This window comes from Camelus bactrianus, chromosome 16, assembly GCF_048773025.1.
Source record: "Camelus bactrianus isolate YW-2024 breed Bactrian camel chromosome 16, ASM4877302v1, whole genome shotgun sequence".
NCBI lineage: Eukaryota > Metazoa > Chordata > Mammalia > Artiodactyla > Camelidae > Camelus > Camelus bactrianus.
In genome coordinates, this window is record NC_133554.1 from 29,773,131 (window position 1) to 29,796,505 (window position 23,375).

General features: G+C 54.9%; 2 protein-coding genes across 5 annotated transcripts; one reads left to right on the forward strand and one right to left on the reverse strand.

Annotated features, from left to right (window-relative positions):
- The first annotated feature begins 1,699 nt into the window (after window positions 1–1,699).
- Window positions 1,700–10,683, forward strand: HAP1 (huntingtin associated protein 1). 4 transcript variants are annotated; one of them, XM_074342820.1, is made up of 14 exons: window positions 1,700–2,205; window positions 3,210–3,289; window positions 3,674–3,790; window positions 3,912–4,105; window positions 4,320–4,422; window positions 4,507–4,573; window positions 5,872–6,002; window positions 6,395–6,469; window positions 6,774–6,908; window positions 7,046–7,137; window positions 7,444–7,482; window positions 8,217–8,590; window positions 8,966–9,184; window positions 9,851–10,033. In XM_074342820.1, the coding sequence occupies exons 1-14, from the start codon at window positions 1,728–1,730 to the stop codon at window positions 9,895–9,897; spliced, it is 2,151 nt and encodes a 716-aa protein (XP_074198921.1). In that variant the 5' UTR covers window positions 1,700–1,727; the 3' UTR covers window positions 9,898–10,033. The 4 variants fall into 4 exon arrangements, with proteins under 4 accessions (XP_074198921.1, XP_074198919.1, XP_074198918.1 ...); XM_074342817.1 differs by having other exon boundaries at window positions 1,703–2,205; window positions 8,983–9,184; window positions 9,851–10,683; XM_074342818.1 differs by lacking the exon at window positions 7,444–7,482 and having other exon boundaries at window positions 1,702–2,205; window positions 8,983–9,184; window positions 9,851–10,683.
- Window positions 10,684–16,538: 5,855 nt separating this feature from the next.
- Window positions 16,539–17,412, reverse strand: GAST (gastrin). The gene is made up of 3 exons (XM_010968036.2): window positions 17,374–17,412; window positions 16,831–17,046; window positions 16,539–16,688 (listed from the first exon to the last, which is right to left on the reverse strand). The coding sequence occupies exons 2-3, from the start codon at window positions 17,039–17,041 to the stop codon at window positions 16,585–16,587; spliced, it is 315 nt and encodes a 104-aa protein (XP_010966338.1). The 5' UTR covers window positions 17,042–17,046; window positions 17,374–17,412; the 3' UTR covers window positions 16,539–16,584.
- Window positions 17,413–23,375: the final 5,963 nt, after the last annotated feature.

Sequence of the window (23,375 nt, forward strand, 5' to 3'; positions counted from 1 at the left end):
CTGAGATGCAAAATCCTGTGCAACGAATGATTTCTCCTCCCCTACCTACCCAGACCACCCTGTCACATAGGTACTTTCCATTTTTTCGCCATCAGAGCTCCTTGTTTGTTTCTTTCAGAGGGCTCCCCACACTCTGTCATTACCTTACTTGTTTTCTTGTTTATCTGCCTTCCCCTTCTAGACTCTAAACTCCAGGAGAGAAGTGATCTAGTTTCTCTTGATCCCTGCCCTAGCCTGAGAGCCTAGCACTGTACCTAGTATAATAGTAGGGGCTCAAGAAATGTTTGTCACATGAATGAATGGACCCAGACAGAAGGAAATACTCTAGTCACAATGCTTTTCCACTGGAGAGCTGGTGGTGGTGGACGGGTGCTCTGAGCCCTCTTCCTGGGTTGTATCTCTTGTTCCAGACTGTGTCATGGACACTTGGTGTCCAAAGCATGTTGTGAGCACTAACAGCCTCTGTTCCAGGTGCAGAACTTGGGCATAGCCTCTGTCCTGGGCTCTGGCTTGGTGCGGTGGCTTAGGGAAGGGGCTCCTGAATTCCTCAGCTAGTATAGGAATATGAGTGACAGGATGGGCTAGAGATGGATTCTTGTGGATGGGGTTGAATGGGGGATAGAATCACAATAATCTAGAAGAGAGAATGAGGCCTCAACAACAGAGGGGATGAAGAGGAGATGGCACATTTGAGAAACATTTAGCAGGCAAATTAAGTAGGATTTGTTAATTGACGATATTGAAAAGAAGGAAACGGGGCACCAAGAATGATCCTAAGGCTTTAAAAGAATCAGTGCCGCAACCATCTCTTTTTGGCCTGTAGGGTCCTCTGGTCCAAAGGCACAGAAATATCCACTGGACTCTTTTGCTGCCCCACAGTTCTTTCATTCAGCTCTCGTATGTGTCCCGTCCCTTGCTGCGCCCTGAAGGACACGCTTCTTGCGCTGAAGTGGCGCAGGTCTGGTCCTGGAGAGAGTCACAGTCTGACCACTGCAGCCATCGCATAAAGGATGCCCTGGGGCCTGTGAGGACGGGGTCGGAGGAGTCCTAACGCGGAGACACTTAAGCGGGGTCTCCCGGTAGAACAGGTGTTTGCCAGCGTGGAAGGAGGTAGGCAAAGTGAGCGAGGGCAGAGGTAAAGCACGAGGAAAGGCAATTACGACCAACTAAGAAATAAGAAAGGGGGCTGTTGAGAGGCTCGAGAACTGGGGGTGTGAGCACGAGAATCAGTGTGTGACGCGCCAGACTGGGCAGTGTGGGGAGACAGTGCGGGAGTTTGGATTTACCTCCCGGTTAACGGGGAAAGACACAATACGGCCCCAACTCACAAGCCAGATCCAGGAAAGGCAGCCAGAAAGCTCCGGGCTAGAGCGGAGCAAGGGGGTGGCCCCCAGTTAGGGACCTCGGAGTTTCTGCGCCCGAATCCCCGAGAAGCGGCGACTTTGGGCAAAACCATTCTCCGAAGGTGGAGAGGGGGAGAGAAGCGCAGCACTAGGAGTCCAAACCCGCGGAACCAGCTGGAACGTCTACTCGCTTCTTCTCCTTGCTCTTTGCTTCTTTTTGCGCTCTGTTCCGACCCCATTAGCTAGCCCCCTGCGCGACCCCCTCTCCCGGGCACCACCAGTTGCTCCACGGCCGCCCCCTCCCGCTCGTGGTACGGCCCGGCGGGCGCGCATCCAGGCACAGGTTATAAAGGCCGGGCTGCGGCAGGCGACTGCGGACTCAAAATGCGCCCGAAAGAGTCGGGGCAGGGCTGCCCCGCGGACGGGGACAGGCCGGGACCCGGGGATCCCGCAGCAGTTACCCCGGTTCCTCCCCCCGCAGCCAACCCCACTCCAGAGCCCTCTGCCTACTCTGAACCCACTTCTGCGCAGGCACCTGCGGCTGGACAGGGAGCTGGATCTGGATCCACATCCGTCTCGGGACCCCAGGTGGGAGCTCGCTCAGCCTCTGAGGCTCGATCGGAGGCAGGAGCCCAGGGCGCGTCCGCATTCTCGGCGGTCCAGAGAAATGCTCAGTCTGTGCCCGACAACTCGGAAGCGCAGCGGACCCGCTTCAAATGCCAAGGGCCCTTTGATCCCCGCGCCACTGGCTTGGGGACTGGAAAGGCGGCGGGCATTTGGAAGACGCCGGCTGACTACCTCGGCCGGCGGCCTGCGGTGTCTGGCCCCGAGCGCATCGCCCTTCTTCGGGAGCTTAAGGAAGGTAAACTAAGTCCCCGGGCTCCTGGAGCGGATGGGACTAGGGCAGCTCCAGGGAGGAGGGGAGCCCGTCGGGTCCAGGAGCCCTGTCCACTGTCACAGTCTGCGGTGTCTGTCCTGTCATCCCGTCCCCATAACCTCCTCCCCTTCTGTTCGTTCCCTGATTTCAGTGCGTAGGGTCCCGGGGACCGCGCGCTCCCCCGCCCCCGTCTTCGCGCCTGTTGCTGCGGCAGATCTGCGCAGTCTCAGTGCCCCCCTCCCGAGGCTACCGCAGTGCCAGGAGAGGGGCGGGGGGCTGCGGGAGGGCGCTGCCGGGTGCGCTCTGAGCCTGCGCTAGCCTGGTGCGCAAGCAACCGGGGCGGGGGTGGGCAGAAGGGGGAGGTTTTGCCAATCTTCTGAATGCCGGGGTTAAGACCGCGCTTTCCCCTCAATCCTGGGGGTGGGCGGACTCTCAGGCAGATGCTGCCTCTCCTCTTCCCTCTGACCCTCTCCTGGGTCTCTGGAGATCTCTGGCTTGGGTCTAGATGCTCAGGTGCCTCCTACTCCAGTGCTGGGGAAGTCTTCTCCTCTCCTTTCCATACGCAACAGGTGCAGGGTGGGTGGCTGCGTTTGTTTTTATGATCCATGAGGCTCCGATGAGCTGGCCAAGGCTGCCCTCTGGGGAAGGGGTGATGAGTCAGTCGGTGCTGTACTTCCGCTAGCCACCTCCGTCTTCCGAGGTTCCAGGGACCCAGGCGTCTGAGAGCTGGGTTCCACCTGAATGTGTAGCACTGTGATCTCCTTACCTTATCCACACCATCTTAGAGGGGAAAAAAAAGTTCAGTTGGCCCTGGTAGCAGGGAAGAGAGTGCTGAATACTCTGAGGATATGGAGAGGGTATTGGGGGCAGAGAGGGAGCTCATCTTCTCCCTTGTGGCTGACCTTTGCTGTTGAGGGCAGGAAACAGTAGGGTGTGGGTTAGTGTATGCCCCATTTTGCCTGACCCTGCTGCCCACTTTTCTCTCACAGCGCTGTGTCCTGTCGCACCACCGCCAGTCAAGAAGATCACCCAAGAGGATGTCAAAGTGATGTTAAGTTTGCTAGAGGAGGTGTGTGCTGCCTTCCCTATCCGGGCCAGTCCCAGCCTCAGCCAGGTCCCCGTTCGAATTCTGTCCCGCAGGGGTAGGAGTCCTCCTCCTTGGCTACATCTCTGGGGCTAAGCTGAGGGTACTGCTTATGGAAGGCAGGTAGATGTGGGATGTCCAGGTTGGAAGAGCTCTTAGAGCCATCTGGTCCGATCTGCTCTTTTTCCATAGGGGAAAACTGAGTCAGGCAGGGTTCATGGCAGGCTCTTGTCTAGTACCCTAGAGAACTAGGGGATGGGAGGGTTCCTCTAGTGGCCTAGCTTCCCTCCAGCCCCTTGCTTCTCCCACCTGTCTCGGAGAGCCCAGAAACCGGGAATGTATTCCCCATGGGTGGGGGTCCCTCTGCAGAGACAGCGACACCTCAACATGGCAGCTCACGTTGGCCAGTCCCTGGTACAACAGAACAGTGTTCTGATGGAGGAGAACAGCAAGCTGGAAGCCATGCTGGGCTCGGCCAGGGAGGAGGTAACTGGGCGGGAAGGATCGGGGATGGGTGTATCTCAAGCCTGCCTCCGTCCCGCTTGTGCCAGGACCCGTGCCTGCCCCTGCCGGCACCAAGACCCAGAGCTCCTCTTCCCCTTGCCAGATTTCACATCTCAGACACCAGGTGAGCCTGCGGGATGACCTCCTTCAGCTTTACTCAGACTCTGATGATGATGAGGAGGAGGATGAAGATGAAGAAGAGGAAGAAGCAGAGGAAGAGGAGGAAGGGGAGGACTACGAGGAAGAAGAGGAAGAGGAGGAGCAGCAGCCTGACCATCCCTACGAAGCCCCCGAGCCGTAAGTGTCCTGCCTTTGCACCTGGGCGGCCCCTTCCCTTCTCGGAGCCTCTGTTTCTGTGTTTGCAAAGTGGAATGCGGTGTACTTACCAGCAGGGTTGCTGGGGCTAATTGAAACCATCACACTCAGCCCGGGGGTAGGGGAAAACCCTGGGTGGGCTGGGAACTGGGTCCCTAAGCCTCTGAACTGTGACTGCCATTGCTCCCTCCCCTAGGACTGCCCTGCCGGAGCGGGAGTTGCACTGCTGCCCACACCTGGAAGCGCTGCAGGAGCAGCTGAGGCTGCTGGAGGAGGAGAATGAACAGCTGAGAGAGGAGGTGCGGATGGGAAGGAGGGCCGCGCCCCGTGTGCAGGACAGGGGGTGTTGACTCCCCTGCCCCTTCCTCTTTCCCTCCCTCCAGGCCTCTCAGCTCGACGACCTTGAGGAAGAGGAGCAGATGCTCATCCTGGATTGTGTGGAGCAGTTTTGTACGTGAACTTGTGCCCTGGGGGGAGGGGGCTGTCCCAAGGAGCAGAGTGAAGGACCCAGGACACTCCTGGAGACTTGCGTTCAAGTCACAGCTCTGGCACTTCCCAGCTGTGTGAGCTTGGCCAATTTCCTTGATCTCTCTGAACCTTCATCTGTAGAAGGGGGGTGAATGATCTTGGTGCTGCTGACCTCTCCAGGGGTTATGGCTTTGTGCAAACTGTAGTGAGCTGTACAGAAGCTATGGGGCTCCTCTAAGCTTGTCTTCTTTTGTTTTGGGGGAGGGGCAAGGAGGGAACTAGAAGCGAGGAAGGGAGGGAGCCATGAGCTGCTAGAGACCAGGCAGTCCCAGGCACTGGGACTCGGGCAGTTCAGAGTCATGCATTAGGCAGTGGCTGTGCGGCACTGTGCGTTTATAAAGATGGGCGAGGCACAGTGTTGGTCCCTGAGATGCCCGGGCCTAGCTGGGGAGATGCAGACTCTAGGTGGCAACAGCTGAACCCCCAGCCTGGCCTGCCTTCCCCCTGGCTTCCCTGAATCCCCTTACCCCCACCCCTCCCTGGTCCCAGGCCCCTGGAGTAGGCGCCAGTTCCCCTATTCTGTCACTTCTACCTCCTAGGAATGGGGGGGAAGCCTAGGAAAGGCTCAAGTCTCTTACGTCTTCCCCACCCCAGCTGCCTCTTCGCTGGTCTCCCCACCCCCACTCTTCCCCTTCCAGGCCCTTCTGCACACAGACCAAAAGAGTCTTCTAAAACCAAATCTAACAGTGTCACTTCTCTGCCTAAAACCCCCAGATAACTTCCCATTTGCCAGAAGGATCTGCCTCCGTCTCCCTACCCCAGCCGTAGTGGTCTGGGCCCTGCCCACTGCCCCAGCCCCTCCGTGCTGTCCTGTGATGCCTCTGGGCCTCTCCACACCCCTCCTATCTTCCCTTCTGCCTTGAGAGCCCCAATTGCCCCGCGGAGGCTGGTCTGGCTGCTGCAGCTATGACCGCCCGGTGCACCCTTTACGTGCACTGCATCCCAGCCCGTAATGTGCACGATTGTGATTTCTTTCTCCCTCAGTCTCTGCATGAGTCTTGAGCTCAGTGTGGGCTGGGGTCAGGTCTTGCCGACTGCTCACCTAGCACCCGGCTCTGTCAGGCAATAAACATTTATTGAAAAGAAGACCCAAGTGAGGGATGCTAGGCCTTGTGGAACCTCGGGTACTCAGCGGGAGCTGAGGGGTGCAGGCAGACAGAGGCGTCTGGGAGCCTGAGGGCCTGGGGAGCCAGGGCTGACCCCTCCCCATTGCTCCCCAGCGGAGGCCAGCCAGCAGATGGCTGAGCTGTCAGAGGTGCTGGCGCTCAGGATGGAGAACTATGAGGAGCAGCAGAAGGAGATGGCCCAGCTGCGGACCCAGGTCATGAAGCTGCAGCAGCGCTGCCAGTCGGTGCGTAGGGGTGTGGGCGGGGCTCCCTCTTGTCACCGCCCCATGGCCCCTGGGGACCCCGCCCCCACCTCCCTCCCCCCCACCCCATGGAGCTCTCGGCTCAGAGGCCCAAGGCCCTCTCTCTGTGTCAGGGTCAGAGTTGGAGGAGACCTCAGAGAGCCCCTAATCCTGCCACCTCATCCCAAGTTGGGGACTGATGTCCAGAGTCACAGAGTGTTCCAGGAACCAGGCCACATGACTCCCCCACCTTCTTTGACCTCATTCCATGTGACTTCTTATTTAAAGGGCTACCAAAGACTCTCTGATATGCCTGACAAGACTTGCCAGAAGCAGGGGGTGCGTGGGAATGGGGAAGTCTGGGGTGGGGGTTCACCGGTCTTGGGTCTTTCCAGTATGGGGCTGAGACAGAGAAGTTGCAGCAGCAGCTGGCTTCGGAGAAAGAAATCCAGATGCAGCTCCAGGACCAGGTGAGGCACCCCCTGGGCTCCTGGCCTGGCTCTTTAGAGCCCTCGGCCCCAAGCAGGGGGGTGCCAGGGTCCTTGGGCAGCTGCCTGACTCTCCCGAGAGGACAAGCTCCTTGCAGTGGGACCTGGGTTTGTCCTTTCCATCCCCTCCGTCTCTGGCACAGGGTCTGGCAGGTGGCTGTTCAGTTGGAGTCTGAGTAGGGTGGAGGCCAGGGTCCTGCCCAGGGTCTCCCTGCATGTCATTATGTGGGTCTTGCGTCTGGGCTGGGTATGCCTGGGTCCCGGCAGAACCTGTGGGGGTTCCCAGCTGCAGGACCTGCGGGAGAAGTACACGGAGTGCGGGGGCGTGCTGATTGAGACCCGGGAGGAGGCGAAGACCCCCCGCCAGCAAGCCCGGGCACCCGCTGGCTCCGTTACCCGCTACGCATACACTGTACCTCTGGTGAGGCCCCCTGGCTGCCTGCCTTTCACCTCTGTGCACCCTGTGTCTACCCGCAGTCCCCTCCTGTGCCTAGATGTACGCAGGGTGGGGGGTTCTGCAGGGATCCTCTGGTAACGTCCCCCCCGTCTCCACCTCAGGAGGTGCTTCCTGATTTCCAGGAGACCCTGGCTGAGGAGCTCAGGACATCTCTAAGGAGAATTATCTCAGACCCTGTGTTTTTTATGGAAAGGTGTGCTCCCGGCCCCCAGACCCTTGCCGGTCCTGCACTCATTCTGGCCTGCCTGGTGGGCAGCAGCCTTTCTGGTGGTGGGAAGGGTTTGCCCTCAGGCTCTGACCTCCCTTCCCCCGTGGTGCCCCTCCTCCTGCCTCCTCCACCCACCTAGTTGGTCCCCCCACCTCTTCCACTCAACGTCTTTCCTCTGTGCACACAGTCTGGGTCCATCATTTCTACCCGGGGTTTTCCTGCATGACAAGGCCCCAGGGACTTTGCACTTTCAGCTTCTGTTGACAGTGAAAGCCCTTTTCTCTGTTGAAGGAATTATGAGGTGACTCCAGAGGGGACGTCAGACCCGGGGTAAGCCAGCCAGGGGCTCCCCCTTCACCTGCCCTCACCTTTCAGTGGCCAGATAACCACCTTCAGCTGGTTCTGCGACCCTAAAACCCTAGAGAAGGCCCTGCTCTCTGGGGTGGCTGGGCTGAGTTGTTCTGGGAAGGAGGTGCCTCTCTTGCCTTTACCTCTTGCCGCGTAGGTGGCCGTCTGCCTGGAGGCTTCTCCAAGTCGGGACCGAAGCCTTGCCTTCACCTGGCCAGGGGCTGAGAGGCTAATGGGCACTGGCCTAGAAGCTGGGAACAGCTGGGACTGAGTCCCAGCTTGATCCCTTTACTGGCTGTGTGTCCTTGTGCAAGCTACTTGACTTGTCTGAGCCCTGCTGAAATGGATTTGTTCCTATGGCCACTAGCTGTGGGATGGCTTGTGAAGGTTAAATAATGAAGGATGTGGACAGAGGGGACGTTATTCCTGTCGGTCTGTTCCGTGTGGCGGGGTGGGGGACTGGGGGAAGGCGGGGCCTAGGCAGTGTTGGTGACCGTTCTCTCTACCAGGTTCACGGGCTGGGTGTTTGAAGCCTTGAGGCTGGTACCCAGCTGCCTTCCCCCTTGGCTGGGACGACTGGGAGTAATCACTGTGCCGACTTGCAGGAGGGCAGGAGAGCTCCTCAGCCCCAGTGGCTGGAGATGTCCCGGAAAAGTGAAGATGGGGGCTCTGGCCTCGGTGAGGGTAGGGAAAGACTTTCCTGTCTCCCTGCCCAGATACGAGCTGCGCCACAGTCAGGAGCAAGAGCGGGGACAGGGGTTCGAGGCCGAGGAAGGTTTGATGCCAGCAGAGGATTTCGTGCCTGCGGAGGATTTGGTGCCCAAGGAGGAGCTGGGGGCCACACAGGAGACGGTGCCAGCCAAGGAGGGGGGCACAGAAGAGGCAGAGCTGGTGTCCGAGGAGGCTGAGGCCTGGGAGGAGGTGGAGCCCGAGCTGGATGAGGCAGCACGAATGAGTGTGGTGACCTCAGCTCTGGAGGCCAGCGGCTTGGGCTCCTCGCACCTGGACATGAAGTATGTCCTCCAGCAACTGGCCAGCTGGCAGGACGCCCATTACAGGCGGCAGCTGAAGCAGAAGATGGTCCAGAAAGGTGAGTGCTCCCGTGGGGGCCTCCCTCGGGCCAGCCGGACAAGCTGCAGATCATCGAGCCGATGACAGGTGAGGGTAGGTGAGCCCCCCAAGTGCTCACTTACCCCAGCCTGGCCCCTCTCAGCGTGCTGATTTGCATGGACTTTGCATATCACTTACATAGGCACCTCAGGTCCCCCTCAGTGGGAACTGTGGGCCCCCCCACCCCGTGCTTATTTATGTGGAATTTGCATAGGATTCCAGACCTCCACCCCCTTTCCTCCTGGGGGCTGGGCTGGGGGTCAGGGCTGGGACTGCTGGCCCCACCGCACCTCAGCTTCCTGTCTCTGCCCACCCCCTTCCCTTATCCCCTACCCCTGCCTCCCCCATCCCCAAGGCTCCCCAACCCTGCAGCAGTGGCAGCAGCAGGCCAAAACAAACATGGGGGGCGGGATCGTGGAGCAGCAGCCCAGGGTGCCGACCCAGGACTTACGGAGGCTGGAGGAGGACAGGGCCAACCACCCTCCCAGGGCCTGGGAGGAAGAGGGGCCTTCTGGGGCCACCCAGGCCATTGGGACGAAGGCCTCCACCAGCCACAGTCGGACCAGTCCCCTGGGTGAGTCTGAAGGTGGGCTAGGGTCTCCTGCAGGGTGGTGGTGGGGTGGGTTAGGGTCTCCTCTCCCCAGCTGGAAACCCCAAAGCTTGGGGAGCAGCATTTGCTGAGCGCAGGCTGTGTGCTAAGCCGTGTGAGCCCTGCCTTCAAGGAGCTCACAGAGATATCAAAGATGACTTAGTGATGCGAATTATCTCCTTTAATCCTCACAACCTTATAGGTAGGTACTGTCCCCATTTGGTGAGGAAACTGAGGTTCAGAAACAAAGTAGTTTGTTCAAGGCCACTGAACCTGTTTTCCTCACCACTGTGCCGCAGTGACCTTCCTGACCCAGCCCTCCCCTCTAACCCTGTCCTGGTGTCTGCCTGGCCTGCTGGGTCAGTTGTGAAGTTTATAACCTCTCGGCAGCCTCATGATTGTATCTGGCCTGCCCTGACTCTGACAGTCCTTTGGTCATGGCTGGGTGGCCTCATCAGGGTCGCCATGTAAGGGTATGTAGGTTGTAAACTGAACCGTGACCCCTGTGGCTGGGCAGCAGGCAACCTGCATAACTACCAGTGGTGGCTGTCTCTCTCTGATAGAGCTGACCAGGCCCAGCCCCCGCCTGCTGCCCAGGCCAGGCCTATGGTTCTCAAGCCCCCAGTTCACATCTACCCCCTTCTCTTCCAGGCTTTGCTGTTTCCCAGCAGCCTGCAGAGGCCCCACAGAAAGCCTGAGGCCCCTCCTTCCGCTGCCTGGCCAAGTCTCCCCCTCCCCAGAGCCTCCTTCCCATGCTCTGAAACGGGACCCCCGGTCTGTCACCAGCCCACCCTCTGTCCTGATGAACCTGGGCCGCAACTTGAGGGCCCAGGCCTCGAGCCTTTTCTGGGACAGGCGGAAGGAACCCCGACCCTCGTTCTGTAGCTGGTGCAAAAGCTGTGGCTGCTGGGCCTGGATCACGTGGTGGCCCAGGGGGCATAAGAAGCCCAGGGGGAGGCCCACCAGCTACCAGACCCAGCTCTGAGCTGGGGCCAGGGCTCCGGCCTGGGTGTAGGAAGTTGTTCTGGGTACCCTGCTAACCACGCGCCCCTCACCCCTTGACCCCCAAATTAAAGGTGGCTCCCTAGTACTTGTTGACTTTTAGGAACCGGTTCCTCTCCCTCAATTCTTGGCCCTTTCTCCTCAGTCCCTAATTACTGTTTCTAATCAGAGGTTTCTCTGTGTAGGTGAGGAGACCCTCTGCCTGGCCGTGGGCCTTCTTTCCCCACCTCCTTGCCTGTGGCCTGCGAGTGTCCAGGCTCCCTCCCAAGGCCCTGTCACTCCCCTCAGGTCCTCCCCTCAGTGTCCTTTGTTTCCTCCTTCTAGATGTTTGGCCCTTTCCCACCCTTTGCTTATAAACAGCTGGAGTCAGGGGCTCCGGAGCCCCGTCGATATCTGCCCTGCTATCCACAGCGCTTCTCACGCTTCTGTTGCTTGTCAGCCTGTGTATGTGCCAGTGCAGAAAATAAAGGACCTGTGCACGACCTGGCCCAGCCTCTTTCTCAGGGAATGTGTGCGTGTGCGTGTGCTCGTGTGTGCGTGTGTGCACTCTGTGGGGGCAAAGGTGTGGAGAGAGGATGGGCTCCCGTATTGAGTGATGTGCCAAGGGCTTTGAGCAAACACGTAATCATATCAGCAACCCCTGAGGGATGGTGAGTGAGCTGATAAACAGTTGTCAGGTGATGAAACGATGCCCAGACAGGTGAAGTGAGCCTCCTGAGGGCCTCACCACTGGTGGTGGAGCTGGGATTTGAACCCAAGCCTTCCGGCCTCCAGAGCCCATGCTTGATCCTTTCTGCTCCTGATCCTTTCTGCTCCAGACCCAGTGCCTGGCTGCAAAGGGTAAAACAAGAATGAGAGTCATCACTGTCTTAGGTAGAGGTCCCCTGGACGCAGACCTGGAACAGCATGTGAAAACAAGTGGTTTATTTGGAAGATGATCCCAGGAAGCACCCTTGGGGGGAGTGGGGGATTGAGCAGAGAAGGAAGCTTAGGTGATGGAGGCTCAGTCCTACTGGGAAGCTCTGGGAGGGAGTGGAGCCCGTTGCAAAGTGTGGTCTGTGGCCCAGCATCACTAACATCTGCAGTTTATCAGATATCTGGGACAGGTTGCACCCCACACCTGTATCATCAGAATCTGCATGTTAACAAGGTCCCCAGGTAACGCACATGCATATTAAAGTTGGAGACACACTGATACAGAACCCATTTCAGTTATCCCACCCAGGGGGTGAGGAAGCTGGGGCCTGCATCCTCCAACTCTCATCATTGGTTGAGGGCGGCTCCTGTGGGCATTAACTCTGGTGCTCTCGCCTCCCCCTGCATGGGCTGAGGAAGAGGCACCCCCACCCCCCCCACCCCCCCGCAGAGAGTAACTGCTTGTCGTGGACCATGATCAGCATGTGCTGGAATGATGAGCACCCAGGATGCGGGCAGGTCATTGGGTGTTGGCTACAGTCCACCCCTTGTGCCACTCAGATGCACTCAAGCCCCATGTGGAGTGCCCTGGCCTGACATTGCTTCTTTAAGATGGTAGCTGGTCACAATATCTTAGAAAGAAAAATTGTATCTGGAGGGCGAATGGTATAAGCTGTGGTCCCCACTGCTGCAACTGGTCCTGAATCCTTAGACATGTCTCAGTTCCTTCCTCTACCACTCATCCTATAGTCCCCTCTTCCTTGGCCAGCACATCAGCTGGTCCGGGTTGCTTTCCTGGTGAAGTGACCCAGATCTTCATTCCTGAGAGGTCTGAGCCCTTGGTCATCAGGCCCTGGTCAAACCATCAATATCACCAGGCAGGAGGCTCTCAGAGGAGCCCCAGCGAATTCCCCTGAGTTCCAGACCCTAAGTACTCCTTCCTGCCCCCGTTATGAGGCAGTGATCCTAGACCCTTTGCTAATCAGGGTCAGTAAGCCCTGTTAGTAATTGAACTTTCCTTGCCAACTGGTCTAATGGCATAAAGAGCCAAAAATGACCAGGCAGCCCTGTAACTTTAGGAGAATCTTCACTATATTCTCTGGTGGAAGCATTTCCCCCAGGAACCAGGATTTCTAGTCCAGAAGTGTCTAAAATTGTGGGGACAGGAAACAAATTCCTGAGGTGGGCCCCTGGCAAGGACGGTGATGAGGGTCACTTCCACTCTGCCCCTGGGTTCCCGGACCCCTATGTTCTCGCTGTCGGGGATATAGCACCCTATATGAACCTCTGGTTCAAAGTACATGCCGCATCCCAGCTTTCGGGGTGCATCCCAAGTCAGTGCCTTAGCTGAGCATTTAAGTCCAACATTCTCTCAGGCCTCTGTTCTCTGGTGACGTGGACTCTGGGAGAGCAAGTGGATCCCATGGTCACCTGCTCGTTGCTGCACCTCCTTTACTATCGAGCAGGCCCCTTGTCTGAGGTCCTGATTTACGGGTCCTGTGATGGCAAGCCACACACTGTAAGTCCTTAGACACCCTGTGGTCCTGTAGTGCTGGTGGAGGCCCTGCAGGCAGAAAGGAAGACTTAGAACATGAACCAGTCCCCCGCAGGATGGTTCAATGCCCCTCCGAGGGTGAAAGGTCTCTGGTGTAATCAACGCACCAACAAGTGGCTTGTGGGTCCCCTCACAGCCTGGTCCCATAGCCAGGGCTCAGAATTGATTTCTGCCTCTGGCAGGTCAGATGCTCAGCAGAGGAAGCAGCTGGATTGGCTGTCGGGCCCATGCCACCAGTGTCACTGTATTCATGGGCCCACAGTGCAAATATGGAGTGGCCGGATACTGTCGAGCTGACCTCCATTGGATGAGCCATCCTGTCCACCTGGTTGTTCAGGTGGATGCTCTCGGGTGGGCACTGATGTCAGACACAAGGATCCAGATGCTCTGTGCCGCCCTCCATGGACCCATCTACTTGTCTCTTCCCTGGAAGTCTTTGTCTCAGATTTTCTAATCTTGCTCCCACACATCCCCTGACTAATCAGGTGATCCACATGTGGCTGCCCGAGGTCTCTGTATGTTCTTCCCCCAAACCACTCCTCCCTCCATGCCAAGTGGGGACCAGGTCTACTATGTGACACTCCCCCCGCTGGAAGGATGACCCCTTATGACCCCTTACTGCTGTCTCCCAGAGTGGGCGGGAGTTCAGCAGCAGTTCATTTTCAGTTTTTTCCCGGAATATCAAGCCTTCCCATTGGTGAACGAGACCTGAGATTTTCCCTCCTGTGTGTGAGGCCATAGGGATGAGCGGAGGGAAAAGGCTGGTGCAGCAGACGTAGCCGACCTGGGGGTGTGTGTGACTGAGTAACTTGTTTGTGTCCCCGGCCCTCCTCGGGCCCCATCTCCAATGTACCACTTCATCCTAAAGTGAATCACTGCTTGGCCCACCAACCTTATGACTATGAGTGTGGTGGGTCTGAAAATACCCAGCTCGTGATGGGCAACTCTGGTTGCATAGTGACTTCATGTCTAGTGGTCAAGTGCTCATTCCTTCTAGGGCCCTGTAGCTTGCCAAGAGTGGCTTTTTTTTTTTTTTTTTAAATGGAGGTACTGGGGATTGAATTCAGGACCTTGTGCATGCTAAGCATGCACTCTACCACTGAGCTATTCCCTTTTAAAAAGCTATTCACTTTTAAAAAGTGGCTTTTTAAACAGTAAATAATGCTCTTATGCAGATGGCATGAACTTGCCCTAGAACAGGAATCAGCAAACTCTGACCCATGGGTCAAATCTGGCCCATCACCTGTTTCTGTAAGGCCGACAAGCTAAGAATGGTTTTTATGTTTCACATGGTTAGTTTAAGAGGTTATATGAGTACTTATGCAATAGTCTTTATTTTGCCTCTTGGCCTGCAAAGCTTAAAATATTTTCTATCTGGTCCTTTAAGAAAAAGTTTGCCAAAGAGTGGTTTGAAAAAAAAGCCACACACACACACACACAGACACACACACACACACACACACACACACGACGACAAAGAAAAGTTTGCCAGCCCTAGAGGTCTGCACTGCAATTCTCTTATTGAGACTTGCCAGAAACTTCACGTGGGCATTCTTGTCCAACAGACATTTCCAGCCCTGTGGGGTCTGTAGCATCACAATTACCAAGATTCTTATCAGATGGGATACAGGTGGAGGAGGGCGCAATGGCTTATGCAATTGCTTCAGCATTTGAGAGATAAGAGCAATGATGATTATGACTGTGGAATTGGTTGGCTATTGCTAATCGTCAGAGAATCTCTGAAGGAAGAAAATGTCAGCCTTGGGTCGCCCAACCATTAACTCAGGATACGGTACAGAAGTCAAATGGCCTCCACTGCAGCAAAGGGGAGATTGTGCTGAAAATCAAGCCCGAGCTCTGACTGTGAGAGTGCAGAGTAACAAAGGAGGATAAAACTAGAACCCTGGCAGGTCTCCTCTGCTGAAGTCCTAGAATGAAATGAAGGGGACCATGACAGTTTGGGTGGGACATTGAGGAGGTGCCCTTAAGAATCTTGAACTCCCGCATCTCTAGGAATCTCTCTAGAATGGAATCCTACTTTGCCAGAGGAGAGCATTTCCTCTGCCTCCCTTAAGGGTTTCTAAACCAAAATCTAAGGTCAAGTCTTAGTATGTGGTGAAGTACTGTCCCAAATAGAAGAGGATTATTCACCCCAAAATGCTGCAGGACCTAAATAACATGGAAAATATGTACCAGCAGGAACCAGGACAGCACATAGAGGAGTGGATTTTGACGCTGGTAGACCTGGGAGAGTGATCTGGGGAATGGTATAATGTTTGGATAGAGGAGATTTTATTGATATGGGAGAGGAGGGTTCTCTCCTATGACTCAGGATTTAATTTCCTGACACAGACACCTGGAGTCTAATGCCTCGCTGAGAATGCCTCCTTGAAGCTTGGACAAAACAATGGTTTACAGCAATTGAAGATGCCTGACTTGCCTCCTTGGGGTATTGAGGATGGAGTCAAAAGGCTCAGAGAAGTAGGCATGCTAGAATGGATTTGTTATGTAAGATGAGAGGATAAACAGGTGACTGTGATGCTTTGGGGGTTATCAGCATCCCACTTATCACAGCAATGGGATCTGGCTGGTGAGGTATCAAATCTCAGCATCCTATCATGAAGGTCTTGCTTCCTACACCCCCTTCTGGGACAAACTGGCTTAAGATGAGTTCCCCCAGACGCAGACTTGGAGATCAGGATTTGAGTGCAAGTACATTTATTTGGGTGGTGATCCCATGACACATGAGTAACAGCCTAAGGAAGTGAGACAGGGAAGGGAAGGAAGCCAATAAATGATATCATTGAGCAGGTTACTGTTGTGGGTAACTAGGACTCAGTCTTGCTGGGGACCTCTGGGAGACGGATTAGCAGACACCTCAGAGTTCCCCCACCCCACTCCATGGGGGAGGAGCTGGCGTATTTATCCTCCAACTCTCATCTGACATTGACTGAGAGATGCTTCTGAAGGCACTAACTCCCAAGAATTTCCAGCCTGCCTTGCATTCTGAAAGCCCTCAGGTGGAGAGTAGCATGTGCCTGGGGTAGGATGCTGTGACAGCCACAAGAACAATGAGGAAAAATGGGCAAAACACCAAGTGTCCCTCGCTTATCTGTCTGATAAGTATTTATGGGGCACCTCCTGTTCTTGGCACTGCGGGTATAGCAGGGAAGAGGGACACGTGGTCCCCGCTCTTACAGAGTTTCCCTTCTAACTGGGAAGGCAGACAAGAAGCTGGCAAACAAAATAACTACAGATTGCGAAATGTGCTCTCCAGAAAATACGATGCTGTGATTAGAAGCTACCAGGGGCTGTGTGTGAAAGGTGAGGAGCAGAAAGGGCTGGTGTCTCAGGGTGAGGCAGTTCAATCAAGACCCAAGAGAAAAAGAGGAGCCAGCCATGTTTGTGCCCAGGGAAAAACGTTCCAGGTACAGGGAACAGCAAGGACGAAGGTTCTGAGCAGGAAAGAGCATGGTGTGTTTGTGTAGCAGAAAGGAAGAGAAGGGAGAAAGGAACTCATGAGGGGGAAGAGGACAGCAGGGCTAGCTCTTAGGGCTGTGGCGAGGAGTCCAGATTTTATTCTAAAAGCAATGGGAAGCACTGGAGTGTTGAACCTGAAGTGGCATGATTTGATTTCTCTTTTAGAAATTGGTTGCGACACCCCCATCCATTCTCCTAACGATGCTATAGAGTTTGTTCAGTGTTAGGCTCTGGGGACACTGAGATGACTTAGTCATGGTCTCTGCCCCTAGAGGGGTACTCAACTTTCCTTCCCACCTGAGCCCTCCCCTGAACTCCCTCCCCTGGCTCATGACACTTGACACAATGTGATCAACCGGAAGCTAGTTTATTTTGATTTGCTTTTCATGGTGTGGGGCTGGGCTGGGAGGTGACTAGGCTCTGAAGCTCGGTTCTAAGGATGTTGGTCCCCTTCCTCAGCACTGCGGCGGCCGAAGTCCATCCATCCATATGCTTCTTCTTCTTCCTCCAGCCATGGCCCCTGCTTCTTAGACAGGTCTGAGGGTCAGAGGTGGGAGAAGAGGTGAGGATGGCAGAAGGATGCCTAGCCTCTGGAGACCAAAGCCAGGGCCAGCCTGTGGGGACCTTGGCCAAACCTGGCTGGGTGAGCCGAGCTAGGATGGCTATCAGCAGCCCCTACCTGCCACCAGATGTGGGGGAGCCTCAAGCCCCAGCTGCCTTCGGTGGTGAGAGGCTGGGCCCAGCCGGTCCAGCCCATGCTGCTCCTGGCCTCTATTGGCCCCTGGAGCCAAAGGTGCCTCCTGCAACTGGGAGCTGGGCTTCCAAGAAGCTTCGGAGGAGGCAGCCAGAGCCAGCACCAAGATCAGGGCAAACGCACACAGTCGCTGCATCTTGTCTGCAAAAGAGAGAGGGGTCAAGCTTAAAGGGCCTCAGTTTTCTCACCTGAGAGATGGGAGAATAGCCTTTGTCTTCACCTCGCAGGGCTAGGGTGAGCATGGAGTAAGAGGGGCAGATAGGGCCCGGGCTGAGGCAGCAGGGTGGCTGGAAGGTGAGGGCTGGGGTGCCAGGGTGGGTCCTGGAGCTGACACCTAACACAGTTTTGGGCTAAGAGGGAGGTCCAAGCCCTGGAGACACTGAGGTGTGAGCATGGTAACTTAACGAGGGTAGGGGATCCCATCAACTTTCATCCCGGCCTCTCCCCACCCTTCCCCGGCGCTCTCACCTGCAGAGCTGAGAGGCGAGATGCTGCTGGTGGCCTGGTGCCTCAGTTCTCTGCTCTGCTTGGTGCCCCAGCCCTGACTTATAAAACCCTCAGGCCCCTCCCAGGAGGCCAGGTGCCCCAGGAACAGGAATGGGCACAGGTACCTCTATCCCCCAACCCCTCACCCTCTGCCCTGTCATTTAGTCAATCATCCAGATGTGGGGGAAGGGAAGGGAAAGGAAGGTGAGGTGATCTTCACGTCGATGTTTGAAGAGCAAGGAGTGTGTGAACATGGAGTGACGTATTGATCCCCTGTCCCCTCTTCCGGGCTTTGCAAACAGGACGCGTCATAGTTATCAGGAGCAATGGGCCATGGGCTGATGGTCCCGCTCTCTCTGCCTGGTGGCTGCGTCCTGGTTGCCTCTGAACCCCTCGACACCGACCTCACCTGGAAAACCCCGAGTCTCCCCCTCCCTCCCGCGCCCAGGCCCTCTGCGCTGGGCTGGACTTAGCCTGTGGCTCCCTCCATCTCTTAGGTCTGCCCCACCTCCCCAACCCCTGGCAACCCCCGTTCCCAGCCAGTTCCTTGAGTCTCCTGCACTTTGTCTCTTTCATTTTGTTTTCAAAATGAGACAGTGATCTACACTTTTCAATATAAAAATACATCTTAAAATGGTTAGCGGAGAGACTAAAGTGTTTGCCCGAATGTACCAGAAAACCAAATGGTACCTTTTGGTTGGCTTATTTGCTAAACTGCTGCCTGGACCTGGTTTGAATGGATGTAACTAGCTCTAGGCTGATTTTGATTTTTCAACGCTTGAGACTAGAGCTCCTGTTCTTGTTCATGAGTCATCAGGGCCCCTCCTTGTCTGGGGGAGTTTTGATGCCCCCTGGGTCCTGCATAAGGGGCCGTGGTACCCACGCTCACAGCCAGCTTTGCTGAGAATGAACAGGTGATGAGGGAAGCGAGCTGTGAGGTGTCCATGGCAACCAGTGGCCGAATGTTCTGGTGTATAACCACTCTTTATCTGGAGCAGGACTCAGTGACTCAGCAGATGGAATAAATGAAAGTGACAAAAACGGGGCAGGTATTGGTAATAATTAGTTGAATCACACTATGTCAGAGATGGAAGGGACATTGAGGGGGCTTGGGAGAAAGAGGGGAGGAGCAGATCTGCTCACATCCTAGGGGAATAGAGACGTCCGTGTTGCTGTGGTAACAGGAAATGGTAATCTTTCAGCAGAGCCCTGGGTACTGGCCCAAGACATGATTTCCACTGAGGAGGGGGTTATACTCCCTTCGCTGTTCTTCCACAGGCTGGTTGCTGGCAGGAGGGGTGGCCATTTCACCTAACAGAAGTGGGTACTCCCACATCAACAGGTGATGGTGGAGGGCTGCTGTGGGCGGGCACTGGCGGGCACACAGGGAGGGCTCACAATCACAGAAACTGCATGTTCCCCTCACGAGGGAACCTTATCTAATGACAAAGGGAGCAGTTCCTTTTCTAGCTGTTGAGCTTTGGGCAGACTGCTCCGTCTCTCTGAGCTGTTTTCTCTCCCAGGAAATGAGGGAACTAACTGGGAGAGGAGTCTTGTGACGTCGATGTCCATAAAGCACTGTGCGCAGTGCCCAGAACATTGTGGGCAAGTAATTTGTCAGATCTTCTCACCTTATCCTCTCAGTTAACCTAATCTGTGAAATGGGAATCATTCGTTCCTACCTCACAGGTCTGCGGTGAAGGGGAAATGTGACAAGATCTGTGGACCCTGCCCCTGATCTCATAGTAATGACCATGTTGAGTGCCGGGCACTGATAAGCCCTTTGCATGAATGAAGTTGCTCTTTACCATTATCCTAGGACATCAGTGCTAGTGTGACCCCATTCTACAGGTAAGGAAACTGAGGCTTCACTGAGGTGAAGAAATCCCTGTCCTGAGTTTACATGACCAAGGAGGGCTGGGCCTGAAACTCAGGTCTCTGTCCTCCTAGTTTTGGGCTCTTTCTCCTCCCAGTGCGGGTATGGTGGGCAGAAAAATGTTCCCCTAGAAATGTCCACATCCCAATCATTGGGACCTGTGAGTACGTGACATTGCATGGCAAAAGAGACATTGCACATGTGATTCAGGTTACAGACTTTGCAATAGGAAGTTTATCCTGGATTATTTGAGTGAGCCCAAATTAATCAGATAAACCCTTAAAAGCCAAGAACATTCCTCAGCTGGAGGCAGAAGTGATGGCGACTGAAGGATGAACAGAGATTTGCAGGGTGAACAGGAATAGCCCTTGCTGCTTTGAAGATATGGGGAGGGCAATGAGATGAGGGATGAAGATGGCCTTAAGGAACTAAGTGGTCCCTACTGACAGCCACCAGCAACAGGTGCGTCAGCCCCACAACTGAAAAGAACTGAATTTGGCCAGCAACCTGGGTGAGCTTGAACTCGGATTTGTCTCAGCATCTCTGGTGACACCTTGCCATGCTCTACCGGGACTTGTAACCTACAGAACTGTGAGGAAATGAGCTTCTGTGATGTTTTCAGCTTGTAAGTGTGTGGTAATTTATTATGGCAATAACAGAAAATGAATCCAAGGGGTTCCAGCCTTTGGAAGGTTTCTGTCAGTGAGAACTGGCCCTGCATTAGTTTTCACGTGATTTTTCAAATGCAGTTAAGGGAGATGTTCATCGTGGGATTGAACTGATCATATTTTTTTAATTAAAAAGTTTTTAATTTTTTTTGTGGGGGGAAATAACTAGGTTTATCTATTTATTTGTTTCTCCTGGTGGAGGTACTGGGGATTGAACCCAGGACCTTCTGCATGCTAGGCATGCACTCTACCACTGAGCTATACCCTCCTGCCCAGACTGGTCATTGATTCTGCATTCATTCCAGTTTTTGAGCACGGGCTGTAAACCAGGGTCTGGATGAGGACCCAGGGATGAGAGGTGACTATGACTGTTCCTTTCATCACTTTGGTGGAGTTTAGATTCTTGGGGAGAAGAGCACAAAAAATAGACAATAACAATGGTTCCCAGTCAAGGGGAGGTTTCCAGGAGGGAGACTCTTTCCAGGGACAACTCTGAGCGCCTGACCACATCCCACCTGCCAGGACCAGCCGGGAGACCTCTGATGCATGGCTGTTGGGGAGGCAGTGCCCTGACTTCCTAATCAGTTATTAATAGTGGAAAAGGGACAGGTTGAGGATGACTCAGCCCCCCGCCCCAGGCAACGGGGCCTGGGAGGGTGTGAAGGTGCTGGGACAGTGATACCTGGGGGTGTTCGTGTCTACCTGGGCATCCATGATCCCAGGGCAGGGGCTGGGGACAGGGAGGTGGTTCACAACTTCTGGCCTCACTTGCTCTCTGAAGGTCGTAAGGTAGCAGGACCAAGAGGACAGCCCGAGTGCTGCTCTCAGGCTGAGCCGAGGAGGTGGCCTGCCAACCTCAGGGGCCAGGTGACAGGAGAGAGAGCAGAGGGGCCCCCGCCCCAGCCTCTGCCTTCCCTCCTGGCCGCCCCCTCTCACCTTCTCTGATGCCCATCTGGGCCTGTACCACTCTCAGCCCACGCTTCACAGAGGATCACCCAGGGAGCTCTACTCCCACCCCCATGCATGGGCCTCGTCCCAGGCCTGTCACCTCGCTGGAGTCTGTGTGCAGGACCAGCATTTGTGTATAAAAAAGGACAGGACCAGGGTGCTCTGCCATCCTGAGCTCAAATCCCGGCTTTGGCGCTTCCTGACTGCGCCATAAGGGGAGTAGCAGATTTGAGGGGAAACCGGTACCCACGTGGAGGGCGGTGGTGAGGGTTCAAGGAGGGGCCTGCAGCGTTCACTCGGTCTCTGACACGTGGTAAGTTCTAAGGAAGAGCCCGCTGTTATTACTGGTATTCTCATTCCCACAGTCTTATTTGCGCTGCTGCGGCAGCCTGCTGATTTCCAGAATATTCTCCCCCTGATCTTGATGATTTTCCTCCTCACTCTTCCCTGCAATAGTCCCTGGATCCCTCCCCTGCTGGTGAACGCCCCCTCCTCCATGCAGGCCTCAGGCTAGCTCCTGCTTCCCACAGCCCTGGTCACATCCTGGCCTCCACCCTGGGGCCCGTTTTGCCTCTGGTATCTTAACAATAAGGCCTTCCACTGCCGAGTGAGGGCTCACTTAAAACTCAAACTCAAGGCCAGAACCCTGTTTGCAGACTATCAAAACCCACTAAAGCCACATTTTGGTCAAAACCTACTGAGTGCACACTTAGGATGTGTGCATTCCATTGTATGTAAATTTTATTTTAAAAAAATGGTAACAACTGTTGAACTCTAGTTAATGAAGTGCTTAGGGTGAATTGTACTGTGCATTTATTTAAAAATGCATAAAAACTTAGATGGACAGACGGATATATGGGATGAAGAACAGAAAATAGAAATGATAGAACCTAGGAGGTGGGCATACGAATGTTCACATTAAAATTCAACTTTTCTGTGTGTTTGAACTTTTCTCTGTGTTTGAACATGGAAAGCGTTTTGTTTGGCAATGTCAGACAGTGGTTTTATTTTGTTTTATTTTATTTTTCAGACAGTGGTTTTGAATGAGAAAGTAATTCTAAAAGCTCCTCCATGCAGGAACTCTGCTCAGGTGAATTTTAAGACGGTCAGGCGGGTGGAGGTGCTTGCTCCAGGCCCCATAGGTAGGAGGTGAGGGGCTGAGCTGTGAACCTGACTGGTCTCGGTCTCCAAGGGCTGCTGCTTCTCCTCACCCACGTGACCCACCCTCTCGCCTGCAGCCCAGCTCCTGCTGACTCTACCTTTGCCATGACCTCTAGTTCCTGCCCCGTGTGGGTCCCCACACCCGCCTACCCTTCCTGGTCTCACCTTCCTCCCTCCCCAGCTTGGGCCGCACGGTTTGTCATTTCAGCTCTGTACACCTGGACTGCTGCCCCTGTCCTGCTTCAGATCCTGCCAGGCTGGACCCCAGTTCCTGCCGGAGGATGCCACCAGGCATTCCTCACATCCTGTCTTCCTCTCCCTGCAAGCAGGAAAGTTCCTGAAAGTGGCCAGTTGATTCGACGGCAGATTAATATTTTGCAGCTGGGTTGTTGCCTGGCAACGCGGTGAATCATCTCTCCCCTCACTGTCAAGGTCATCTGATGTCAGCCCCCTTCCCTTCGCCATGGCCACAGTTGTCCAAGCCCACTGTCCATCGTTTTCTTCCTCCTGCCATCACTGGAGGGTGTGTAGCCCTGTTCAAGATCAGCCCCTCCACCAGGGTCCTTCATCCCAGACCCTCCTGCCTGCCTAGAGACCTTGTGTCTTCACTTTTTCATTCTTTCATTCATTAATTCATTCATTCATCTATTTATTCAACAAAAATTTTCTAAGTGCTCACTTGAGGGCAGGCACTGTGCTGACCCTGTTGACACAATATTGATCAAGAGGGTCTTTGTTCCTCTTCTCTTGAAGGGGAGACGATATGATATGAGCTTAAGGTGCCATGGGTGGTTGGTGGGGGGAGTAAGGAGGTGATCCTTGTCCCTCCCCCTGGAACTTGAAGCTCTCCTGCATGAAAGCCTTCTGACATTTCTAACACTTTGTCCGCTTCCTCTTCCCAGAATGACGGTGATTAAAATTTAGGGAGCACTTCTATGGCCAGGCCCTCATGGTAAGCGCTTTACAAGCATTATGTCTTCTAATCCTCACATAACCCCACGAGGAGGGTGACATGATTGTCCCTAGTTTATAGCCGAAGAAACTAAGGGGCAAAACCAAATTTGATTCAGCCATCACTGTGTTTTCTCCTTCGACATTGCCTTTGACAACCTTAATCAGATGAACGGGACCTGCAGGTCTGGTAGGTGATGGCATTCGATGGTGGTGAATGGGGAGACCACCATCAGCCATGGGCCACCCTGGGAGTTCTGGCTTGAGGCTCTGAGGGCGCTAAGCTCGGGCCTGGTACCATGGAAGAGCTCCTCAGCTGATTGCTGTGCTAGCCGGGGTTCTCTGCACCTCAGCTAGTGAGAGAGTACTCAGTCCGCATT